The 24,553-nt window shown below is 44.8% G+C and overlaps 1 protein-coding gene across 2 annotated transcripts in view; it reads left to right on the forward strand.

Annotated features, from left to right (window-relative positions):
* Positions 1-24,553, forward strand: part of LOC119214369 (cGMP-dependent protein kinase 1) — a 70,686-nt gene that overhangs the window by 43,624 nt on the left and 2,509 nt on the right. For both annotated transcript variants that reach the window (XM_037466102.2, XM_037466101.2), the window contains exons 5-17: positions 1,494-1,557; positions 4,097-4,174; positions 5,072-5,166; positions 16,764-16,829; positions 18,617-18,691; positions 22,148-22,244; positions 22,366-22,505; positions 22,783-22,872; positions 23,029-23,170; positions 23,630-23,793; positions 23,976-24,098; positions 24,201-24,263; positions 24,373-24,439. In XM_037466102.2, coding sequence (XP_037321999.1) covers positions 1,494-1,557; positions 4,097-4,174; positions 5,072-5,166; positions 16,764-16,829; positions 18,617-18,691; positions 22,148-22,244; positions 22,366-22,505; positions 22,783-22,872; positions 23,029-23,170; positions 23,630-23,793; positions 23,976-24,098; positions 24,201-24,263; positions 24,373-24,439 — 1,264 coding nt within the window. The remainder of the gene's footprint in view (positions 1-1,493; positions 1,558-4,096; positions 4,175-5,071; positions 5,167-16,763; positions 16,830-18,616; positions 18,692-22,147; positions 22,245-22,365; positions 22,506-22,782; positions 22,873-23,028; positions 23,171-23,629; positions 23,794-23,975; positions 24,099-24,200; positions 24,264-24,372; positions 24,440-24,553) is intronic.

A 24,553-nucleotide genomic window follows, 5' to 3' on the forward strand; every position in this document is an offset into this window, starting at 1 on the left:
TTGGGACACATTAACACAGGTTGTTTTTAAGTGTTTGACCATAATGACAAAGACTTTTGTTTTTCTAGCGAGCACAGTCTCCCTGGACAGTCTAACAGTCTGTGTCATCTGCAAAAAAAGATGCCGTATATGAACACCATATCGCAACTATTGCCTTTCAGCAGCTCTTATATAACAGTGCAACACATGAATGAATATTTAATATATATATTCCTTTATAAAGGGGTATGGGTGGGTGGGTGCTGGTGTGGGGCAGATATTTATAGCATCAGTTGTTATTGTAATGTAAATGATTGTATGTGTTGCTTATAAATGAGCCGGCATTAATTAGACCAGCATGCTGGTCCCTGAGTCTTCTATCTACTGTTAAATGGTGCAACTATATATTCATACTTTGTAAAGGGGGAACACAGATATAAACCTGAAAGGGAAATATCACATGGTGTCACATACTGAAACTATTTTTTGACCCTTTTTTTACTACCTCTTTCTAGCATGATTTATAAATCACTCAAGCACATTTCTCCAAGAAGGGAAAGTGTGGGGGGGGGTAGTGTGTGATGAACTGACGAACATCACCTAGATTTACAAAAGTGCACATTGCTGTGAATTTATATTTTTAGAAGGTTGGTGGGCTATGATTCTGCCCTCTACCCCTTCTACTTCTTCACTTTTAGTTTGGCTTTAATGTATGGAATAAAAGCAAAAAAATTGAAATATTAAAAGGCTCCTGAAAATGAGGATGGAAAAGCATTTGATCTCAAGGATGTGCTTGTTCTCCAAGTGTTTCCTGGGTTGCTGTTCCAAAGGATCAAATTCACCACATTGCAGAAACCACACTTCCCAACTGGCCTGGATCAATTCAACTCATGCAACACAATTACGTTTTTGGATCGAATTTTTTACCCCCACGGAGGCTTTTTGTTGGTTCAGCTGATTAACTTGAGCACCAACCCAAAGGACCAACACAGCGTCCAGGGGGACCGAGTTGGTGGCCAAGGCAAGATCGTTCCGATTACTGTATTAAAGCATGGAAAACCAGGGGGGGGGGGGGGGGGGGGGAGGGTGAAGGGAGATGATGGAACACACAGAGGAGAGATGATCTAGGGAGATATGCCTTTTGTTCACCAGCAGGGGCTGTTTTTTCTCCTTGATAAACATTGGGCCAGTTTTATTTAGTAGGCTCCATAACAGGCCGATAGCGTTCTTTTAGGAAAGCCAACTGAACAAACATCAGAGCCTCGTGCTGGTGTGTTCAACCGAGGATCCGATTCCCTGCTGAGTAACTAGACACGTTGCCCTGCTTATGCTGGAATATTTATATGCATCATCTGTAATGCAATATAAACAGGACAACTGCCATAGCAGAACATAATATAATATTGTTATTCTCTACAGATCTTCTTCGAGTCTACCTGCCAAGCCATTACCCATTTTTATTGACGAAAACAAGGTATCTGATCTAAAAGTGCTTTATTTTCTCCCTCCTGCAGCGTTCCCACATTCCACGGCCTGCAGGAAGATATTCTGAGCAAGCTCGCCGATGTCCTTGAGGAAGTAAGTGCCTTATGCTGAAGCTTGTGACAGGTGCAGCACAAAGCCGATGTCACAAGCCTTCTCCGCACATCCTAATAGATTTCCATACATGCCCTTTCTTTCAATGCAGAGAGAGAGAGCGATCAGCCAGAAGGGAAATGAAGACATAATCCAGATAGTGAGCTCCGGGTGATGGCAGGGGCAGATGGTGGGGAGGAATTAAACAAACAATCCTAGCGAACACATCCTTTAAGCGTCACCATGATGAACCTAGTTGAACCACGTAATATTTATAAAGTGAACAATGTATTTTATAAAGTAATGTAAACCAATTCCCAAGGAAATACTTTAGAAAAACACATGAAAAACAGTATCTTTTGCAACTGAACAGCTGGGATATGTCATACTTTTCATATTTCTCAATATCCCATTTTCTACCCATGTGCACAGGGCTTCTTTTGATGTTTTTGCCAGCATAATTTAGTTATGCAAGCACATTCCCATTTACACTTCTGATGTGTGCTGGTAAAATTAAGGCTTTCAATATGTTGAATTCCATTAAATGTGTGTACATGGAATTGGTTCCTGATCCTTTAGTATTCAGAAAGGGTAAAGCACATGGATGTTTTCATCTGTGGCAAAAATGTGTAATGATACACTTATCCAGGGGATACTTGACTATGTAATGTTTACGCTGTTTTGAAGTGGGAATTCTAGTACACATTAAATGTAGACTTTAGGTCTTCAATATGAACATAAATTCACTGTAAAATGGTGGCTACCTTTGAGACACTTCTTGATCCTGCAATTTAGTTTCCCTAAAACTATAGGAAAGGTAGCTTCACATTCGATTATTCATGTTATCATATCACCTTTGCATGAAATCATATCTTACCGGAACCGTGGCAACAACCATATTAGACAGATGCAAAGCCAGAAAATGAAAAAATTCCACACAACGCGCGATTTCACAACTCCCACACAGTTTAACAGAGGTGAGGGTGCCTGAGCCGTAACACTCCTCACCGGTTTCCATGTAATGCCAGTTTCTGTAGCTGGTTGCTATGTTTACTCTGCCAAGCAAGCCAAGTTTCACTATGTGGTCCTCTCAAAAAAAATGCTTGAGATCCTGAAAGTTGTTGTTGTTCAACCCGGTGCCATCTCCTCCAAAAAAAAAAAAAAACACATGGGAAGCAGTTATCTGTTGAACAACCACCTGCGTTAAATGTGATTTTTTTTTTTTTTTTTACCACACTTTGTTTTTTTATAACGATATTTGTGGCAACAGCTTTTATTGTCAACGGCTTCGGTTTGCTTGTGGTTGTTTTCACACACACACGGGGCACTTGACACGGGGAGACTATCCACTCATATCGGCTTGTTGAGTCGAGTGCAATTAAAACACTTTTTAGATTGTAGACAATTGACTTGAGGATGACCATAGAACAACTGCAAACTATTTAGCAATGAAATGAATGAGATCATAACGTACGTGAGTATCTAATCAAAATGTGATGTTTTGCATTACTTTTGGTCTCTGATTAATTTGTAATGAGATAGAACCAATATATTTTCTTCAGCTTTCTTCTCCTTGAGGACAATGCTTGAAAAATAATGATCTAGATGGATCAACTTGAATTTAACATTTAAAAATGCAACCTGCTATTATCAAGAAGCTCTACTCTTGAGTGGCACACAGCCGAACTGGAGGCAACACTCCAAGATGTGAGGTACAGTAGGTGAAATGGTGTGAGAATAGTAACCTGGCATTGTGGAGTCTGCTTATGATGGAACCAGAAATGATCAGAAATGTCTTGAGTCTAGACTTTGTGCAGCATATTGTGCGTGCTGTTTGCTGAGAACATCAAAATCCCATCAAGACGTGGGTGAAATTCAATAACTGATGCTTTAAGGGTTTCAGGGCCCCTCCCCTTTAGCGTCATGGCCTTTGGTCCTGAATTTTCTCCAATATACGAGAGGGTTTTTCACATCATATGAAGTTATATATCACATATCACGCATCAGGCGAGCAAAAGCCTTCGTTATCGGGTAGGATCGAATGTGTGAAAGTGTTTTTTTTTGCTTTTTTCCCAAGCAATGCATGCTGGGATATGCCCTGGCACCAGCAGCCCTCGAAAGGAATACTTGGTGAAGAAAATGGATTGATGGATAGATATATATATATATCGGTTTTACTCTTGGAATTGAGTTGTGATTTGCTCACAGATTTTGTTGCAGCACAATTCAGTTTATTAACTCGGCTTCTGTACCTGCTCATTCAAGGTGACGGGGGCATGTCCAAGCAAGCAGTGGGTGGAATGTAGAAAACCCCCCCACCCCACCCCCCCCAACCGCACAGCCGGCCGGTCTCTGCTATTAACAGGGAAAAGCATCTCATTGTAATTTTTCTCACTGTCCCTAATTCAGCCTGGCTTCCCTGTGAAGGGTACACGGCGGTCTGACGTGAGAGAGGTCTCACTCCCCAACGTGTGAAAGGAAACAAGAGAATGACAGTGCGACCGAATCACACGTCTCCTCTCATGTTCTTCTCCTCTGACAGACGCATTATGGAGATGGAGAGTACATCATCAGGCAGGGGGCCAGAGGAGACACCTTCTTCATCATCAGCAAGGGAAAGGTGAGAAACGTGCTTCCAGCCCGCCTCCAAATCCTCATGACATCGCAAAGTAGGCCCTTGTGGCCCGCGTGGCCACGGACACCTCTCTTTTGGAGCAAAGTGGTTGTATCTTTGGGTGGAGGCTGGCCGTCGTCAATCATCTGGAGATAAGGGGGGGGGGGTGTCCCTGTCATCATCTCCTGCAGATGCTCTTGGAGCGTCAAGAAAAGGAGGATGGAGTCACTTTCATTTCACCTTTCTGTCATCAACACTGGCTTTCACACTGCGCGCACATCGTCAGCCCTGGTGGGCTTTCATGTGCGTGTATTGTTAACATGTTTTGATGCAGCTATTCTTATTTCTTGATTTTCTCATGCTGTCTATTCTCCTCATGATGCTCCTTCCACTGTTCCTGCACCCATATTGTTCCTCCTCCTCTCTCACATCAAACCGTGTTCTGCCGAGGAAATGACCCCATATTTTGGCAAAACTAGATTTTTTTTTCATGCCCCAACATGATCATATATGCTCATGACTATAAATGCTGTTCGCTCAGTAGTTTTTTTTGCTGCGTGACTAATGGACGAAGACAAGATGCTCGATTAGGTAAAACGACCCATCTCCATTCACTGCACAGTGCCTTTACTCACTGGGCTCATCTCATCTGACTAATGAAGTGGTCAGAGGCGCCTTACAGATGCACAAAGAGATGCCACTCACCTATTTGCAGAAGCCCGTCAGTGAACCGAGATCTGTCACAGCGGCGCCCCTCCCTTGTTTGTAATAGTGTGATTAACCGGTCACATCTTTCTACTGATACTGTTATGCATCAAACCTCCCTTTTTTTTTTTTTTTCATCGCTGTCACACTACTCTTCTGTTTAACTCTCCTCTGCCTGTATTTTCCTCCTCTCACTAGGTTAACGTGACCAGGGAAGACTTGCCAAATATAGAGCCTGTCTACCTGCGAAGCCTCGGGAAAGGAGACTGGTTCGGAGAGAAAGCATTGCAAGGGTAAGATTGTTCCTAATACCAATGCCTCTTCCAATTTAAATCTTCTTCGTTCCTGCTGTTTCTTTCCTACTTCACACCCTCTTCCCTTCTGGTTTTCTCTCACAGTCTTTCTTTAACATCCTCCCTCTTGTACTTAACATGCATCTATCCATTTTAATTTGCTATCATCAGCCTCCAGCTCTTGTCCGTCCCTTTTTTTTGGCCCACTAACTAACTGGTCCTAAGAGGAATGATAACTGGCTAAGTGTTGGGAAATGAAAGCACACAAATTACACAATTTCAGGGCCTGATTTATTCCAGTCACACTTTATTTATTTTCAAATCACATCAAATATGATTGGTCTGACACAATCAGACCAAACATATTGAAACAGCCTACAAACGTTTTAATATTTTGGTTCATATTCAAGTTTTTTTGCCACTGAAAAAACGTTTTAAACAGCAGAAATGCAAAAGTGATTTGCCATGGAATTTCATTTATTGCTAAACTATATAAACAGCATATTATCTAAAGAAGCCCATTTGCTAACGCTATAAATGAGAGCAAATACAATTGCTAATGCCAAATTAAATTATTTACCAAATTAAATACAAAAATGTTTACCAGACTGTGGAAATCTCTCCCAACAATTATCAAGCAAACAAACAACATGTTTATTCTACAGGGTATTTTGAGTGGACCTCTGTGTTTGTCTGTGTACGTCAGCCCAAGACTTATTTCACTGAGACAATAATATCTATACGTCCCTTAGATTCCTTTGTCTCTTCTTGTCATTGCCTGTCTCGGTTGCCATATCAAGGGCCTAATCTCTAATCTCTACACTCACAGACTCTGACTTGAAATCCCTGACAGATAAGGGTTGTCCAACTGTCAAATAGCCAGGTGCTTCGGGGGCTTTCTCGCAGATTTGAGCCCTCAATCCGCATTTCTGCCGCCTTTGCCTGAGAGAATTTCCTGTAATAAATTGTATTGGGATGTTTAACAAAGGGAAACGTGGGAAGCATATGAAACAGATATACACAGAAGCATTACCATTTAGGATTTAAGATGCTCCTGGTTTATTGAGTGACATTATTTAAGTTTGCTTATTTCAGCTGTTTTGACAGAAACAAGTGAAATCCTTATCAGATAATTAATTACCTCTCGTTACACAAGGCAAGCATATGGAAGTCGTTCAAATTAGGCATAAAGAAAAAATAAAACCCCACATGCAGCATGTTTTGAAGTCACGGTACTGGATATGTTGCCTAGTATTCAAACCATGTCATGCCTTTCCGCCTGTTGGTTAATGGCTTAATGCCTCTCGGTGGACGTTGGGATTGGGCTAATGACGTCTCCTTGGTGTCCCTGACTTAAATAATGACTCTCTTTTATAAACGACGTGTGCTAGGTATTTGAGCAGTGTAGCCGTTATTCCAATAGAAGAGTGTATTTCAATTGAGAATGACGTGTAACGCAAACATTCTCTGCGTCATATGTTGAGCTCTCATGATGTATTGAGGCAGGTTTGAAGTATGCACGCTGTAAAGACTGTAGGGATCAGAGGACTCACAGCTGCTGTACCGCTCACATTCAATAGTATCTGAGCTCTCAAATACTTTCACAGAAAGGACTCTTCAGTGTAATAAAAACATTTTATATGGATCTGTCCATAAAGCACCATGGCCTGTAGGGATATTTTTACCCTGCTGTTTGTCCTGTTGTTGTCATGAGTACGTGGCTCTGTGCACAATGTTTTATTAGAGCAGAGGGAGGGGAGAGGTAAGTGTATTATACTTGTGGGGGGGTCAGGTAGAGACAGACAACACATGTACTCATGAGAGAACATTTGAATGTGTGCAAGCGCACAGCCGACAGTGTCAACATTAAAAGGAAATGAAGATATCGCCATCTTGTGGTCGCCAAAAGCTAAATCTCCAGATCTTTGATTCAAAACCCTTAACTCAATGTCATGTCCAGAAAAAGATGTTAGTTAGGTTGTCTCGTGTCCGTCTCGTGAGTTCCTGTTTTATTTTGGAAAATGAACCTTCCCCTTGTTTAAGGCAACTTTCCCCTTCCTCTTGTGTCGGTGTGATTGCCGCCCCTCCCCTGATTGTCTCCACCTGTGCACTTCCCCTGTGTGTGTATATATTGTCTGAGTCCCCCTCTGTCCTGTGCCAGTTCGTCTTGTCCCAAGCCACCGTGCCAGCGTTACGTATGTCCACAGTCTTGCCTCGTTTTTTCGTCGACGCCTTAATTGAGCCTGCTTTCAGTTTTTGTCTCTAGATCGGTTTTTCCTCGCCCACGAGTGATTTTTATTTCAGCGGCCATGCCCTGCCCTTTCGTTAATAAACTTTGATTCTTTTTTCGCACCACGTTGTGAGAGTCGTGCATTTGGGTTCCCGTCCACCGTCCGGTCGTGACAGAACGAACTGGCCAGCATGAACCCAGCGGACTCGGATAACCTAAAGGCAGCCATTGGCGCTCAAGGTAACCGCCTTAAGCAGCAGGAGGACCAATTGTCCGCCCTGCAACATGGAGTGGAAGGGCTGGCAAGCGGACAGGAGGACTTCAAGGCCGCCATGACGACCCAGGTGAACCTCCTATCTAACCAGATTCATCAGATGCTCACCCATCTGAACCAAGCACCATCAGCCTCGCCCGTGCTGGCGGCTGCCGACGCACCGCCAGCTCCAGCTCCCCACAGTCAGGCAATTCGCCTTGCCCCACCCGAGAAGTTCTCCGGCGAGCCTGGGGAATGCAAGTCCTTCATAGTTAACTGTGAAATGCACTATGAACAATTGCCCTCAGCCTTCCCCACAGAAAGGTCCAAGGTGGCATTTATGATTTCCCATCTCACGGGGAGAGCGAAAGTATGGGCAACCACGGAATGGTCCAGAGCTTCACCAAGCTGCCAATCACTCGCTCGGTTCACCGAGACATTGAGGAGGGTGTTTGACCCCACGACATCCGGCAGAGAGACAGCCCGGGAGCTGAACGCTATCCGCCAAGGTATGGACTCTGTCTCAGACTATGCCATCCGCTTCCGCACACTAGCAGCAGATAGCGGATGGAATGCCACGGCATTGTATGATGCATTTATCTCAGGACTCTCGGACCCCATCCAAGACCTGTTAGTCCCCCTTGATTTGCCTGAGGACCTCGACGCAGTCATCGCATTGGCTGTTAGGACAGACCATCGTTTGAAGACACGAATGCAGGACCGAGGTCTCCCTCCAACAAACTCAAGGGTCGTTTCCCCCCTACCGTCGCCGGTCCAGTGGAGAGCTGTCTCTTCGCGTGATCCAGAGGAGCCCATGCAGCTGGGACAGGCTCGTTTGTCCGCTGAGGAACGACGACGCCGCCTGCAGGAAGGCAGGTGTTTCTACTGCGGGGAACAAGGACACCTAGTGGTAGGGTGTCCGGCGAGGAGGACAACCCACCAGGGGAAGAAGAGTCCCCTGTCGAACCGCTTCGCCTCATCGGGCAGTTCCTCCCGCTCCCTGATGAGGATCCAGGTAAGCCACCATGACACCACAGTTTCAATGGGAGTACTGGTTGACTCTGGGGCTGATGAAAGCCTCATGGACTGGGGTTTTGCCAACCAAATGGGAATTAGGTCAGCTCCCTTGAACCAGCCGTTGAAAGCCAGCGCCTTAGATGGCAGCTTTATTTTTAATGTAACACATGTGACTGAACCTGTGGCTATACGCATCGGGGACCACCACGAACTAGTGACGTTTCATCTGTTCCACTCGGCCCAACACCCCCTGATTTTGGGGTTCCCCTGGCTCAAAAAACACAACCCCCACATTGACTGGTGCTCTGGGAGGATCATAAGCTGGGGAGGGAAGCGGGGGGGGCTAGACAGGGTTCCTGGCCAAGAAGTGGAGATTGGAGTCATTGGGGACCTTGTGTCGGCTTCAGCTCCGACCCACACACACAACTTGCGTGAGGTGACCTCCGTTCCCAGTTGTTATCACGATCTTGAGGAGGTGTTTAGCAAGAGTAAGGCCACTTCCCTACCACCCCATCGTCCTTATGACTGTCCCATTGACCTTATCCCGGGTGCGCCCATTCCGAAGGGGAGACTTTATTCCATCTCCGGCCCTGAGAAAGTAGCCATGACCGAATACATCGAGGCTTCATTAAAAGCAGGACTCATACGTCCCTCTTCGTCTCCAGCAGGAGCAGGATTCTTTTTTGTGGGGAAGAAGGATGGTTCCCTGAGACCCTGCATTGACTATGGACCATTAAATGACATTACTATCAAGAATCGATACCCCCTGCCCCTCATGTCATCGGCCTTTGAACAACTGCAACAAGCCAGAATCTTCACCAAACTAGACTTGCGCAATGCTTATCATCTCGTCCGTATTAGAGAGGGCGATGAGTGGAAGACCGGCTTTAACACCCCCTCGGGCCATTACGAATACCTCGTGATGCCATTTGGCCTGACCAATGCCCCGGCCGTATTTCAGGCGTTGATAAACGATGTTCTTAGGGAGTTCCTTAATCAGTTCGTATTCGTCTACTTAGATGACATTTTGATTTTCTCCCCTGACCGAGACACTCATGTTCGCCATGTTCGGCAGGTTCTCCAGCGTCTGCTGGAGAACCATCTTTATGTCAAAGCAGAAAAGAGTGAATTCCATGCCAACGTTGTGTCCTTCCTGGGCTTTGTCATAGCCCCTGGAAAGATACAAATGGATCCGGCTAAAGTCAGCGCTGTGGCCCAGTGGCCTACACCTGATAACCGTAAGAAGGTTCAGCAATTCCTGGGTTTTGCGAACTTTTACAGACGGTTTATCAGAAACTTCAGCGCCATAGCATCTCCCCTCCATGTTCTCACCTCTCCCCAAGCCCCGTTTCTATGGTCTCCCCAAGCAGAGGTGGCTTTCACCCGACTCAAGGAGATGTTCACCACGGCCCCCATCCTCACGGTTCCAGATCCCAGCCGACAGTTTGTGGTGGAGGTGGATGCCTCCAACGACGGCGTGGGGGCGGTCCTATCTCAACGATCGACAGGGGACCACAAACTACATCCATGCGCCTTCCTGTCCAGAAAACTTTCACCGGCGGAGCGGAATTACGATGTTGGTAATCGTGAGTTGCTCGCGGTAAAGCTGGCATTGGAGGAGTGGAGACATTGGTTGGAGGGGGCCCAACACCCGTTTATTGTCTGGACTGACCATAAAAATCTTGAGTACATCCGCAAGGCTAAGCGCTTGAACTCTCGCCAAGCCAGATGGACTCTGTTCTTTAACCGCTTTAACTTTGTTTTATCCTACAGGCCGGGGTCCCAGAACACCAAGCCGGACGCCCTGTCTCGTCTGTTCAACCCCGAGCCCACTGCCAAGAAACCAGAACCAATGCTGCCACCGCACCGTGTGGTAGGAGCGGTAACATGGCAGATAGAATCAGAGGTGAAGCGGGCTAATGGTGAGAACCCTACACCTAGTGGTTGTCCAGTTAATCGCCTGTTTGTTCCGGCAACTATGCGCCCACAGGTGATTCATTGGGCTCACACCTCAAAGCTCACCTGCCATCCAGGGATCAGGAGAACCATATATGCCATCAGACAAAGGTTCTGGTGGCCCGCCATGGAACGCGAGGTCCGGGAGTATGTTGGTGCGTGCCCCGTCTGTGCCAGGAACAAGACCTCCTCCCAGGCACGCACAGGGCTGCTGCAACCGCTCCCGGTGCCCAGTCGACCCTGGGCTGAGATTTCGCTGGACTTCGTCACTGGTCTCCCGCTCTCTCAAGGTAACACCACTGTCCTCACAGTGGTGGATCGATTCTCAAAGATGGTTCATTTCATAGCCCTACCTAAACTTCCGTCAGCCAAGGAGACTGCCGAAACCATGCTCAACCACGTTTTTCGCATTCATGGGTTTCCGAGGGACGTGGTGTCAGACCGGGGGCCCCAATTCGTATCCCGTTTTTGGACTGAATTCTGCAAACTGATCGGGGCCACGGTCAGTCTCACGTCCGGATACCACCCAGAGGCCAATGGACAGGCTGAGCGCCTGAACCAAGCATTGGAAACGAGTCTTCGTTGCCTGGTATCCCAGAAGCCGTCATCCTGGAGCAAACACCTAACCTGGGTTGAATACGCCCATAACACGCTCCCCACAGCAGCCACGGGGCTGACCCCCTTCCAGTGCGCCTTCGGCTACCAACCGCCTCTGTTTCTAGATACTGAGAAGGAGGTCGTCGTCCCTTCCGCCCATGCCATGGTCCGGCGTTGCCGCCGAATCTGGGCAGCTGCCCGCAGCATCCTCCTTCGCAGCGCGGCGCGCATGAAGAAGGTCGCTGATCGGAGGCGCCAGCCAGCTCCGACATACCAGCCGGGCCAGAAAGTCTGGCTCTCCACACGGGACCTGCCACTCCATGTTGCCTCCCGGAAGCTAGCTCCTAGGTTTGTGGGTCCGTTTCCCGTGTCAAAAGTGATTAACCCTGTCTCTGTTCGTCTGCGCCTTCCCAGATCCCTGAGGGTGCACCCTACTTTTCACGTGGGGAAGCTGAAACCAGTTAGAGAGAGCCCCATGGTGCCCGGAGCCGCAACTCCGCCACTTCCCCGGATGGTTGATGGGGGACCGGTCTACCCAGTGAAGCGACTCTTGGGCGTACGCAAACGCGGAAGGGGACACCAATACTTGGTGGACTGGAAGGGCTATGGTCCGGAGCACCGTTCCTGGGTCCGGTCCAGCTTTATCATGGATCCGGCACTCATCAGGGACTTCAACAACCGCAAAAGTCCGTCAGGAGCCGTCCCTAAAGGGGGGGGTACTGTCATGTCCAGAAAAAGATGTTAGTTAGGTTGTCTCGTGTCCGTCTCGTGAGTTCCTGTTTTATTTTGGAAAATGAACCTTCCCCTTGTTTAAGGCAACTTTCCCCTTCCTCTTGTGTCGGTGTGATTGCCGCCCCTCCCCTGATTGTCTCCACCTGTGCACTTCCCCTGTGTGTGTATATATTGTCTGAGTCCCCCTCTGTCCTGTGCCAGTTCGTCTTGTCCCAAGCCACCGTGCCAGCGTTACGTATGTCCACAGTCTTGCCTCGTTTTTTCGTCGACGCCTTAATTGAGCCTGCTTTCAGTTTTTGTCTCTAGATCGGTTTTTCCTCGCCCACGAGTGATTTTTATTTCAGCGGCCATGCCCTGCCCTTTCGTTAATAAACTTTGATTCTTTTTTCGCACCACGTTGTGAGAGTCGTGCATTTGGGTTCCCGTCCACCGTCCGGTCGTGACACTCAAGACCACATATTAACACTTTAAGACACAAAGAGACATATATTTAACCAAAGCAGCTTATGGGGAGTCAAGAATCTTAATCTCCAGATGTTAGTTGTGAGGTTCAGGCCACAGCTGTAATTGCAACGATTTGTGGGTTTCTTCCCATGAGCCAAAAACCATAGGATTTTAGCTTTTTAGCATAGCATTAATATTCGTGCAACATGAGGCTGAACATGTGAGGCCCGGGAAGCTTGATCTCTTGGAGGAGTAGGTTCATCCAAAAGAGACATTCGATACTTTTCACTGATGAGATGTGCTGTTTGATGAATGAGATCATGACACAAAGTACTAATTCATTATGGATTTAGCAGCCGTGCAACTTTTGGCTTGAACCATTTAAATTTTCCTGGAATTTAGAGAATTCCAGTAATTATCATTGAAAAGAAGAACTGCAAACATCTTGATGTATCACACTGTTGATTTTGTACGTCCACACACGCGGACACACACACACACACACACGCACACACAAGCACACACAAGTGCTAAATGTATTCGTCTCTGTATAAAATCATGATATATCAAACACGTCCGTAAATTATTCATTATACTTGGTGTTACCCAGAATAACAGTGTGCTGTTTTGAGATGCTCCTCAAAGCACCTTCAAGAGCATCTCAAGCTTTGTTTCATCAAGAAAACCATACCTTTTCCACATCCCACTAAAACAAAGTGTTCCTCCCCACCGCTGCATCTGCTTGCCCTTGTTGTCATCTTTTGGCCCGACCGCCTTTTGTCTTGGAGTGTCTTAAAGAGCCATTCAGCGTCAGCTTTGATAGTCGAGGATGTCCCGTGAATTTACATGATTGAGATGTTGGCCATCTTGGGAGGCTTTTGATCAGAGGGCTCTTCTACAAGGGCCATCTTTATGATCAGAAGTTAACTGTGCGTGTCCTTGCTCATGAAACTCAATGGCCCCTACTCAACGGCTACTGTGTCCATTCGAAGACTTTGCCTTTGATCTGCGAGAACAACACATTTAAAAACCAAAGCGTGTCCTCCTTCCAGCGACGACCACAATGATTTTGTCCGAGCTCGTCTCTCTGTGATGTGTGAACATTGTTGTGGCCGAAGAAACATCACACGTGTACTATCTGCAAGATTAGACCTTAATGAGTTTCAAATTGCGGGTGGTGAATGTTCTTGAAAAAAACGGACCAACACCATATCTCATGTCACATTCTTCTCGTAATGGTGGAGTGTGAACTCCCATTTGCGGTGTGGATCCATCCAGAGCACAGACAATATGTACCTTGGCCTCCTCCCCCAATTGTGTGTGTGTGTGTGTGTGTGTGTGTGTGTGTGTGTATGAGACTGAAGGGGTGTTTTTGTAGAGGGTGAGAGATAAAAAAAAAATGTAATCTCAACAACAGAGATGTGATTGTTGTGCTTGCCAAACCACTTGCAGACAAACAATGAAGCCCTGTGATACTGTAAATCACCCCATAAAGCTGTATTAGTGTGGACAGTGAATAAGAAGTGGACGAGGTTACTGTGACATCACCCATTGGTCCGAAGAACTGGACGAGTCACACAGTGGTGGAAAACGCCTTATATAGTAGAGACCTTTATTTCACAAGGTAGCCCAAGGCGTACCCTTCTTTGTCGTCTATTTTACTCTAAATGGGACTAAAAGAACTTCATGCTATATTAAAGGAGACTCTAAACTACTGATTGACCAAAAACCATGTTTGCTAATTGTTATAAAATGCCTCGTCTTCTTCGTATTGGACATATTTCAGTAATAATGTCTCTATAACTATATTACTCAATGCCATCACACATTTGAATACTTTCCTAATGAATTAATGGTCCATTGTCAGTTTGACATTCTATTCTGTCTTATTGCTTAATTTTTCTTATTTGGTTTGTTATTATTTGCCTTCCTTTGCTCATCTTCATCTTCTTATAATCTTTTGTTTGTCTTTTTTTATTTTGTATTGCTGTCAAGGCACCCTGAATACAAAGATGGTGCGTGCGTGTGAAAGTGTCTGCCTGGAAGAGTCAGATAGATCTTCATACATAAAAAACGTCCGGTATGGAAAATTGGAAAGTGGTCCTGCTTTGTAAAAAAAAGAGCAATCCTGTACTTAATGGGAAAAAGCTGCACACTTACTGGCAGAGTCCCCTAAATACCTCTCAGTCACAGAGTTGAAGCACAACTTATTGGCTGCACATCCCAGAGCCACCTCTAGTTCTCACCCCTGCCCCCCGACCCCGGCTTTACTCCCCCCTAACCCCCCCCCCCCCCCCCCCCTCTCCCAGCCGCCAAGGTCGCCGCATACTTTCATAACCCTCCTCCCGAGACACCACATCACTGTCCAATTACTAGGTTCATTTCAAATATCTACTGGACATCAACACCACAGGCTGCGTGCGTCCAAAGCACAATCCACACACATGCAGCTGCTGTGTGTGTGTGTGTGTGTGTGTCTTTGCTTGTGCATCCTTGTGTGGGTGTGAGTCTGTTTTTCCAATGTGTTTCTTGTTGCACTGCGAATAACAAGCGCGCAGCCTTCTTTATCCCGTCGGACGACTCGGGCACAGCAGTATGCAAATGAAACATTCTGACACTTGTTGTTTAGCGATTGTGTTTCTCATAAAACGTCGCTGGCATCAACACAACGGAGCGCTTAGTTGTTTTCAGCCACTCTGGAGCAGCAGGGGACAGGTGTAACAAGCTGCTCTCACACTGGAAGCCCTTGCGGTCTCTAAAGGACAACTAAGCCGTATCACTATTTCAATACAGCCCGAGTGTTGTGTTATATTGTGTTGTTTTGTTCTATCACCATGGTAAGTGAATGACTCCAATTCAGTATGCTTACGTTTGCCTGTTTTTTAATATCGGCCATTTGGGAAATGTGTTGCGTAACCTTCTTAGACTGAAATCTATGACAGAAGCTATTTAAATAAATTTTATTTATTTATATAAATTATTTAAATCTATGGTATTTCTTGAAAACGTTCATTTTAAATGCAGCCCTTTTTTGTCAATTATTAAACGGAGTAGAAAAAAATCCACTCATAGTTAAATCAAATTGACTATTTGTGGAATGGGAAGGGAAAGGGTTCCCAAAATGACTCGTCCCATTAAAAAAACATTCTCACTGACTGTCAATCATTACAACTATCGTTCCCCAAACAAATCATCACATAATCAAAGCGGGCAACCACGTTGCGTAGCATTGTCTTCATTCCACCCTGGTTAGGCTGCAAGTGCGCTTATTCAGTTTTGAACTGTGCTGTGGGCGAAACAGAAGAACAGGTGGAGCGGTGCCGGGCCGCAGTGTTGTGTTTTAAGAGCATGGCCACAAGCCATATGAGCACATCAGACATGAATGAAACACTGCATTAGCCGCGTTAGCGCGAGGGCCCCCGACGTGTCCCCCTTGCCCCCCTTCACACACACACACACACACACTCCTCTGCACTCGTCTCCTCTGCAGTCCTCACCTTTCAAAATGTGTTGTTCCCCCCACCAGCTGTGCCCTTTATTCAACGGGGTCAGCGGAGAGAGCGAGGCGGGGTCCATGTGTGTGACTTTGTGCTCCTGAAGCGGTGTGTGTGTGTGTGTGTGTGTGTGTGTGTGTGTGTGTGTGTGGATGAGGGAAGGCAGAAGCCAGTTGACACGCAGCTCATTAAAAAAGGCTGACATATGTTTGAGTTCAGATCACACGCACAGAGAGTGATTGTCAGCTACTGTCAGCACTGTCAGATTTTATTGAATCAACAGAGTCTGTTTTGACTTTTTATTTGCTCCTCAATGGGATAATAAATTCATCCAAATTTTTGTGGCATGGATTAATCTGCTTAGGGGACTTCCCCTGAAGATTTTTTTGTCCCCTTTCTGTAATACCTTAGTCCACGTTAACGAGAACAGCACAACAATTGGATTGGAGGTTGATGTAGGACCAGAGTGCCACAGCAGTGTCTTTCGTCCGGAGGGTCGGGAGAGTCACAGCTCTTCCCTCATGGGAGTCTGCGTGGGGAAAGTCTTTCACGGCGCAGGATGGATTCTCGCGATACGGACTCTGAGGACTCACGCGCGTGGGACGACTCATCAGAGGAAGACGAACTTGAAGTCAAATATAATAAAGAGTAATGGCAATCGTGCAGTTATGTGTGTTGCCTGTTGAGAGTTCCTGTTTCGTTGTTTAATTGGGGCATTAATGGAGTGAATGAAGTTGAATAAGACACTGTCAATAAGCAGGTGTTACGTTTTTCCATCAGCGCAGCTCTGATAAGGCATTTATATGTGCTCATCGGATCAAATGTGTCAATATTGCTTCTGTGCCTGATTGTGCTGTCTGGTGTTTTTGTCCAGGGAGGACATAAGGACAGCCAACGTCATTGCAGCAGAGGCAGTCACCTGTCTAGTCATCGACAGAGAGTGAGTATCAGTGCAGTTTTCCTTTTTACAAAGCATCATCGACTGTTATTATTCCTTTTGTCTCTTTAGCATAGCAACTGGCAGGCATGCAAAACAAGCCCCTCAAATTCTGCTTTGCTCCCAATTATTCATCAAACAAAGACAAATTCTAGGTGTTATCTTTACTCAGATATAAACATGAACCCACTTCTGGACCTTACGGATGAACATGTCACACATTTAGTTGTCATTACTTTCAATTTTTAAACTCTAAAAACCAAACTCTTTTGGAAACATCCAATTTTTCCCACATGATCCAAAGGGCTATACAAATTCAATAAATGTGATGAATTGTGGATTTTCCAGGATAGAGATCCCCTTTCCCTTTTGTTCGAGTGCCTGATCACAACCTTTGGGACTAATAAAAGGAAATCGCGTCATCACCATCTTCTAATTCTCCTGCAAATGTTTTGAAATCACACAAACTATTTATTAGATTTACGTTTAAAGTGAGCGGATTTGAAGGGATGTGTATTAAATCACAAGTCAACTCTATTTAAGAATTGTAATCAACGCCGAAATTTGCAGGAGATTTTCAAAGATCAAACCCACATTTCCAGCGCTGCATTGCAGTGGCGTGGTTCGCCATTTTAACACAATGTGTACCAGTTGTTATGGTACTTTAAATTATAGAGTTGATACGGTAAATAGTATAATACATGTAGTTTATCTCAGTTCACTATCTATGGATTGAGTCCTGTGGTGAGAATGAAGAGACAGATGGATCGGGCTCGAGGAGCAGATGGTATCAGATTACACAGGGCCTTCCTTTAGCCTCAGGAACACTGCATCCACAGAGCCTGCAGAGGGGATTGTGAATGAGTGACTCATCGAGCTCAGGTGGTTATAACGGCCTTTCACTCTGTCTGTCATACGAGCAGCCAATGCTCTCGCCACCTCACCAAAACTAGTAAATTGCCCAAATTGCCCGTGTGTTTTTATCAGTATGGGTGCAGATCCCAAAGAATCGTATTCAAACTTTTTTTTGTGTGCATGGATTTGTTTTCTTTATGTCAGCGCATGTGTGTTTCATGGAAATGAAAAAGTGCAGCTTTAGAGGTAAGAGGAGGATAATTGCAGTAGCAAACAGAGGACACGGAGACAGTTGGAAAGAGATTGGGAATCAAAACAAACGGCAGGGAGTCACAGATTCGCTGCCGCAATAGAAACCCTGAGCAGCCAAACACTTTAAAGAAAAGACGAGCCTGAAAGCGTCTCTGCTTACAGGCATTATGGTCTCAACAGGAGAAAACCCCGGATGTATTACATTGTCTGGCTGACAGCTTGATGAGCCTCGTATGAAAACTGTCTCAGTTAGTTCTTTTAGGCAGCCACACTTGAGATGGAAAGAGCCAAAGCATAAATATTTATTTTCATGTACACGATTTCCCCGGGAGTGCAACTTTGGAGGATTTTATTTCAGAAAATTAGCCCTTTTATGCTGCTTGTTATTCTGCAGTCAAGCTGTAATTGTAAAAATTATTCATCTTAATATCCTCTGAAGTCACACTAGTAATAGGTCATTTGGTTCTGCTAAAACCAGCGAGAACATTTTTATGTAAACTATTGTATTGTAATTCTCTTATTGTTTTCCCGAAAAAGGAAATGGTTGGGCTTTTCTTTTGTTAAATTAACGTAAGTACTAAAAGAATAGAAACTATTGTCACTGAATTTTGTGTAATTTGTTCATACTTTAGCAGCTTTTTTTGTAAATGCCGACTGATGAATATTTGATGTCTGTGTTTCAGTTCATTCAAGCACCTGATTGGAGGTTTGGAGGAGGTTTCCAGTAAAGGCCATGAGGATGCTGATGCCAAAGCCAAGTAAGACAATTATAATAATTTGTTATGTACAAATTAATTAAAATACCCACTATGCATATCTTTCTTTTTGGTTTGGGTTATGTCCCTTTTTGCCTTTTCTTCTTTAAATCAATTAATTTTGAAAAGTAATTTGTTGGTTGAAAAAACGCTGGAAATTGTGACTGCTTTTTTTTAAAGAAAAATCCTCATGGCAAAATGTATTGTGTCTTTGTGACCTTCACCTCTATTTCTGGAGGAATGGATATGTACTCTAATCACCGTCGCTATGGAAACAAGAGAATAGCGCTATAGAAGGCACCTTGGTGGTGATGTGGGCATCTTGGGGTACAGGCAGCTACCTATTGGCATAACCTGATACCGCACTCACTGCGTGCAATGTTGGGAGTCAAGGTGAGGAGAAACAGGAAACCGGCAATGACAAATTACAGAGAGCGACAGAGAAGGAACAGTTTATCGCCCCAGAAGCAGAAAGAGGGATTTAGATGAAGGGACTGCAGGAAAATAGGAAAGAAGACCAGACTTTCGTCCAATGCTTTGAGTCAGCAGCGGACTGCAAGTTGCAAGTCAGTGAAATGCAGTCATCAAAGAGCCAAACATAACACCCTAGTGGTTGGACAGGGGCAATTAGGGGAAAAAAGAGGACAATGGGAGACGGGTATAATGAGAGGGGTCGCATTGTTTTTTGCCGGTGGCATTCAGTCCTGGCCAGGTCCCCCCCTTAGTGCAATAGAAAGAGACCTGCAGCATGCATTCTCCACCACATCCATCCCATGGTCTGTAGGGAAGCTAATTTAAGACTGATGTCATGCAAATGAGCGACTCATCATGGTCATTTGTAAAACTAATAATCAACCCTATTCGCTAATCTAAAAATCTGCTCGCCAAAATCTGTCACATCAAAGCCTTTTCCATCCTGATTAGGGTAGCTTTCCGTGCCGCGTGGTGTGTGTCTGTCGTCTGTTGCTCGCACCTCCTGCCCCGCCGAGCACATATGGTTCTTAGGTAGGATGCCATGGCGATGGAAACCCTCTCCAATTGGTCACAGCAGATATCATGCTGCAGTACTCAAACTATACAGCAAACTAATGCAGCTTGACGGGTCTTTTCTTCAAAGGCTCCTCACGCTCTGTGCTACATGAGCACCTTGTTGTTGAAGCTGCTGCTTTTCTGTGCTTAAAACATATATTATAGTTTTTTTGTTAAGAGGGAGGCCAAATGAAAGTCTGAAAAAATATCATGTAATCAATACAGTTTAAGGTTTGAGGAGAAAAAAGCCATGGGCCAAAGTTTTAAACTGCAACATCTTTGGTTTGCATCCGTTCGGGGATAATGTCGCATTTCATTCTTGAACTTTCTCTCCTCACATGCCCTGTCTTCTTTCTTGAAAAGGCCATTAATATATATATATATATTTTTTTAAACTTCTGTTTCCTTGATCTAAAAAAAACCAAGCAGTCTAAATTGTGTCCCGAATTTTCTTATGAACCACTTTTGTTTTCAGAACTGTCGAGGAATGGTCTCAAATTTCAAGTTTATATTATACTATAAAAAATCTGTCTTCATCAAAAAAGATTGAAAGATAGATCTATAGAAAAATATGAACCCAATATGACTCAGCACGCACTCTGTCTCTCGAGCTGGCAGTTCAATAAGAGTCAGGTCCCTTTGAGTCAGGCTAGACCAAAGGAAATGAGAACAATACGCACACACACACACTCACACATACTTAGACACATGGGGATTGCATCATTTTTTATGATCTCATCCGTTCACTGACACAGATTATAACCACTGGGGCGCTATTTGACCTGCATAGGAAGACTTATTGCGTTGCTAGTAACAGATGTGCCATCTAACAGAAATACATTACAGTTCAATACCAAACGTCCCTGACTTAGCATAAAGGCTATTTTTCATCTTCAGTTGCTTTGCCTGATGTTGTTTGGACTCCTGGAATAAAAAAAGAATACACAATGTAATACTGTTTAATGGAATTACATTATTTTACGATGCAGCTGAGCTCGGTGTTCATTTTACAAGATCATGGCATCTACTTCTCAATGATTCCAGTCATCAAAGTGTCAAATCTACTCATCTTAGTATCACATTCCATAGTGCTTCTTCAACCACAGACATTGATGAGCTATGTCTGAAAAAAATCTATACGAGTTTTTGTGTTGCTCCTTTTAGTGAGAGATTTTTTTTTCCTGTGGAAAACTTTTCATTATAATTCATTACCATGCTTTTGTTAACTTTGCCAGCTGGTTTCAAGGTTGTGTCTTTATTTACTTAAAGAAAGGTTCATCTTTAGCCCTGAAGGCAATAAATGGGTTGAATCTCCACGATGTCTCTGTAGTTAAAAAGATTTTGTTCTCTGGATTGGCTTTGAAAGGCTTGGAGTTTTTGTACAGGTATTTTCTCCTTACCTTTACACGCTTTATGGAGCAATGCCGCCATCTGTTGGCCAGATTGCACTATTACTTTTAAACCATTACACTAGCCTATACAGTGTAAAATGATCCACTCCTGACCCTTCATATTGAGACAGAATTCACGAGGCCTCCCTCGTTATGGGCCCTCGTTGGTCAATGTATACCGACGTGTGAGGCATCACCGCATTAACAGTCCCACACCAAATAAAGGACGGCATGTACTCTCGGTTGTACCTCTCCACCCAAACGCCCTTTGTTAAGCAGAGGGCGTTTGGGGATTTGCGTCCCGGCACCGCTTTCAGGTGACGGGGGGGGGAAAAGATGTAAAGATAACCTGCAAATCTCACATGCTAGTAGTAGTGCCTTTTTGAAAAGTAAACAGTGACTGTGCTTGGAATCCGATGTGTCATTTGCCCTTTTATTTGTCAAATTTTGAATTTTTGCTAAATGTCCACCAGTGGAATACAGCTGTGCTGCTTTTGGTCGACCCGGAGGGGAAGACGTTTGACTGACTGACTGACCCAGAAAAGTCTTGAGCCAGTCGTGAGCCCACTGATCCAGAGACTGAGCTGACAAAACTCTGCCTGCATCAAGCAGCATTCAGAGAAAGACACACGGCGTCTGCAGAGGAAGCTTATGCTCACGCGGAAGCCACAGTTTTCCGATGGCAGCTCTGCAATGCCGTGACGTGGTGATTGGACGTATGTCAGAGCCAGATCAGGAGTGAGCTGGTGCACCAGACGTCCCGTCTTTGGTTTCTATCAAGACTGGGAGGAGACCTTGTGTGTTCAAAAACAGCTTCCAGAGGACTTAACTCAAACACATCCTGTTCCAATTAATACAATCCGCATCCCCAATAACATCCTTGTTAGATCACATTGAGGTAAATCCTCTAAGATTCACAAACAAATGAGCACACGGGTACTTTGTCTCAGGTGGTTGAAAGTGGATTATCTCCTCCTTCGTCGCTCAGCTCATCTCTAATCCCTTTTCTATTGTGTCTTTTTTTCCCCCGTCGTCACAGATACGAAGCGGAGAATGCATTTTTCTTCAACCTCAACCTCGCCGACTTCAACATCATCGACACTCTGGGAGTTGGTGGATTTGGCCGCGTTGAGCTGGTGGGTGGGGGGAGGGGGGGGGGGGGGCGCTGCACATCGGCAGCAACATCTTTACACATCATCTCAACAGGCTGCGCAGCCCCGTCTTTGTACTTGAAATTCTCCCTTTTCCTCGCCGCAGGTTCAGCTCAAGAGCGACGAGAACAAAACCTTCGCAATGAAGATCCTGAAGAAGCGGCACATTGTCGACACGAGGCAGCAGGAGCACATTCGTTCAGAGAAACTCATCATGCAGGAGGCCCACTCTGACTTCATCGTTAGGTACACTGAGCAGCCGCATTGACTGCTTTTCTGATGCATGTCACAAGGATCGGTGCTTTAGGGGGTCAGAGGACTGGGTTCTTTGTGGCCGTGTGTCTCTTACTTTGCATGAAGACTTTTATTGTAGAAGTATTGTGCACATTCTTGTGTCGGCATCTCTTTAAAGAGTTTAACTTTGGAATATGAATGAATCACACTTCTCCAACTAGACATTCAACAAAGCTTTCCTTTTGCATTTAAAGCCGTTTGAGGTAAAATTGACCTTTTGTGCTTTCAGACTCTACAGAACATTCAAGGACAGCAAGTACCTCTACATGTTGATGGAGGCGTGTTTGGGAGGAGAGCTGTGGACCATTCTTCGAGACCGGTAAGCTCCTCTTCACCAGGTCAAATAGAAGGGAATTGCTTTGGCTCTGTCATGTTTCACTTAATGGGAATGATGATAACCGTAAGTACCGCAACGCAAATAGAGTGTCAGTTACAGCAATTGTCCTAACACCTCAATCATCTGTTGCGTTTCCAGGGGTTCATTTGAGGACTCGACCACCAGGTTTTACACGGCTTGTGTGGTGGAAGCCTTTGCCTACCTGCATTCCAAAGGAATCATCTACAGAGACCTCAAACCAGAGAACCTTATTTTGGACCACAGAGGATATGCCAAACTGGTGAGAGAGCATCGAGGGGTTACCACTCAAAAGAAATGCATTTTCTCCGTCTCCTGTCAGAGAAATTTCATCCTGCTATGTTTTTACCATGGAGGATCAAATGAAATGAACACTTGCCTAATGTTGGCAGTAAATTATAGTCTACTTACAGTATAAAGGAGGTTGTGTTTTTTGGTGTGCTGCCACTCTCCTCTCCGTTGCTGGATAAATCAGTGTTCTTGCTTTTGGCAGGTCAGCAACCAGCTGCTCAACTCTTTCTATCCTGTCAAAGCACCAAGTGAAAACAATAATACTGAGATAATTGTACCCTTTACAACTTGGCCATCATCGTACAAAATAGTCTACGTGACGCAAATTAGGAAGAAACAATCAAGACATGAATTCATGTTCCTGCTCGACTTCATCGGACTGACGGAACTAAGTCTTTCTTCTTCTTCTTCTTCTTCTTCCTCTTCTTAGGTCGACTTTGGCTTCGCCAAGAAGATCGGATTCGGAAAGAAAACGTGGACCTTCTGTGGGACGCCGGAGTATGTAGCACCAGAGATCATTCTGAACAAGGGCCATGACATCTCAGCCGACTACTGGTCTCTGGGAATCCTCATGTTTGAGCTCTTAACTGGCAGGTACACACAAGCCCATATCACTAATGTCTTAAAGAAGCCGTGTGTAGGAGTTAGGGGGATTCTTTTTTTTACAGGAATACACTTGCAGGAATAAAATGATCAATATCATACACAACAACACTAAGATCTACAGCCAATTGAATACTATTGTGAAGACGACAATGTTTGCCTCGGTTTTGCAGCCCTCCTTTCTCTGGCCCCGACCCCATGAAAACTTACAACATCATCTTGAGAGGAATCGACATGATAGAATTTCCAAAGAAAATTACCAAAAATGCTGGCAACCTAATTAAAAAGCTATGCAGGTGAGTGTCGGCGCTTCCAGCTGTAATTAGAAGCCTACAGGATTTTAGTTAAAGGTTCTGTATGCTGAAACATCGGATGTTTTATTATGTTTTTTAATGCAGGGATAATCCTTCTGAACGACTGGGAAACTTGAAAAATGGTGTCAAAGACATTCAAAAGCACAAGTATGTCCTTAATCTGTTTTATTATGTGTCATATGTCTTTTGTAATATATTCGTCTCATTGATTAATTTCCCCCAGTATCTTTGTAAGTAAATATTGTTTTTCCTTTAGATGGTTTGAGGGCTTTAACTGGGAGGGCTTGAAGAAGGGAACATTGACCCCTCCTATCGTCCCTAATGTAAGTGCACTATCATGATACGCCTCATCTTTCTTTTCTAATTGCTCTTCTGTGATCAATTTTGTATTCGAAGTATGTTTTTTGTCCGCATGTTTAGTCGTTCACAGAACAATT

This window comes from Pungitius pungitius, chromosome 13, assembly GCF_949316345.1.
Source record: "Pungitius pungitius chromosome 13, fPunPun2.1, whole genome shotgun sequence".
NCBI lineage: Eukaryota > Metazoa > Chordata > Actinopteri > Perciformes > Gasterosteidae > Pungitius > Pungitius pungitius.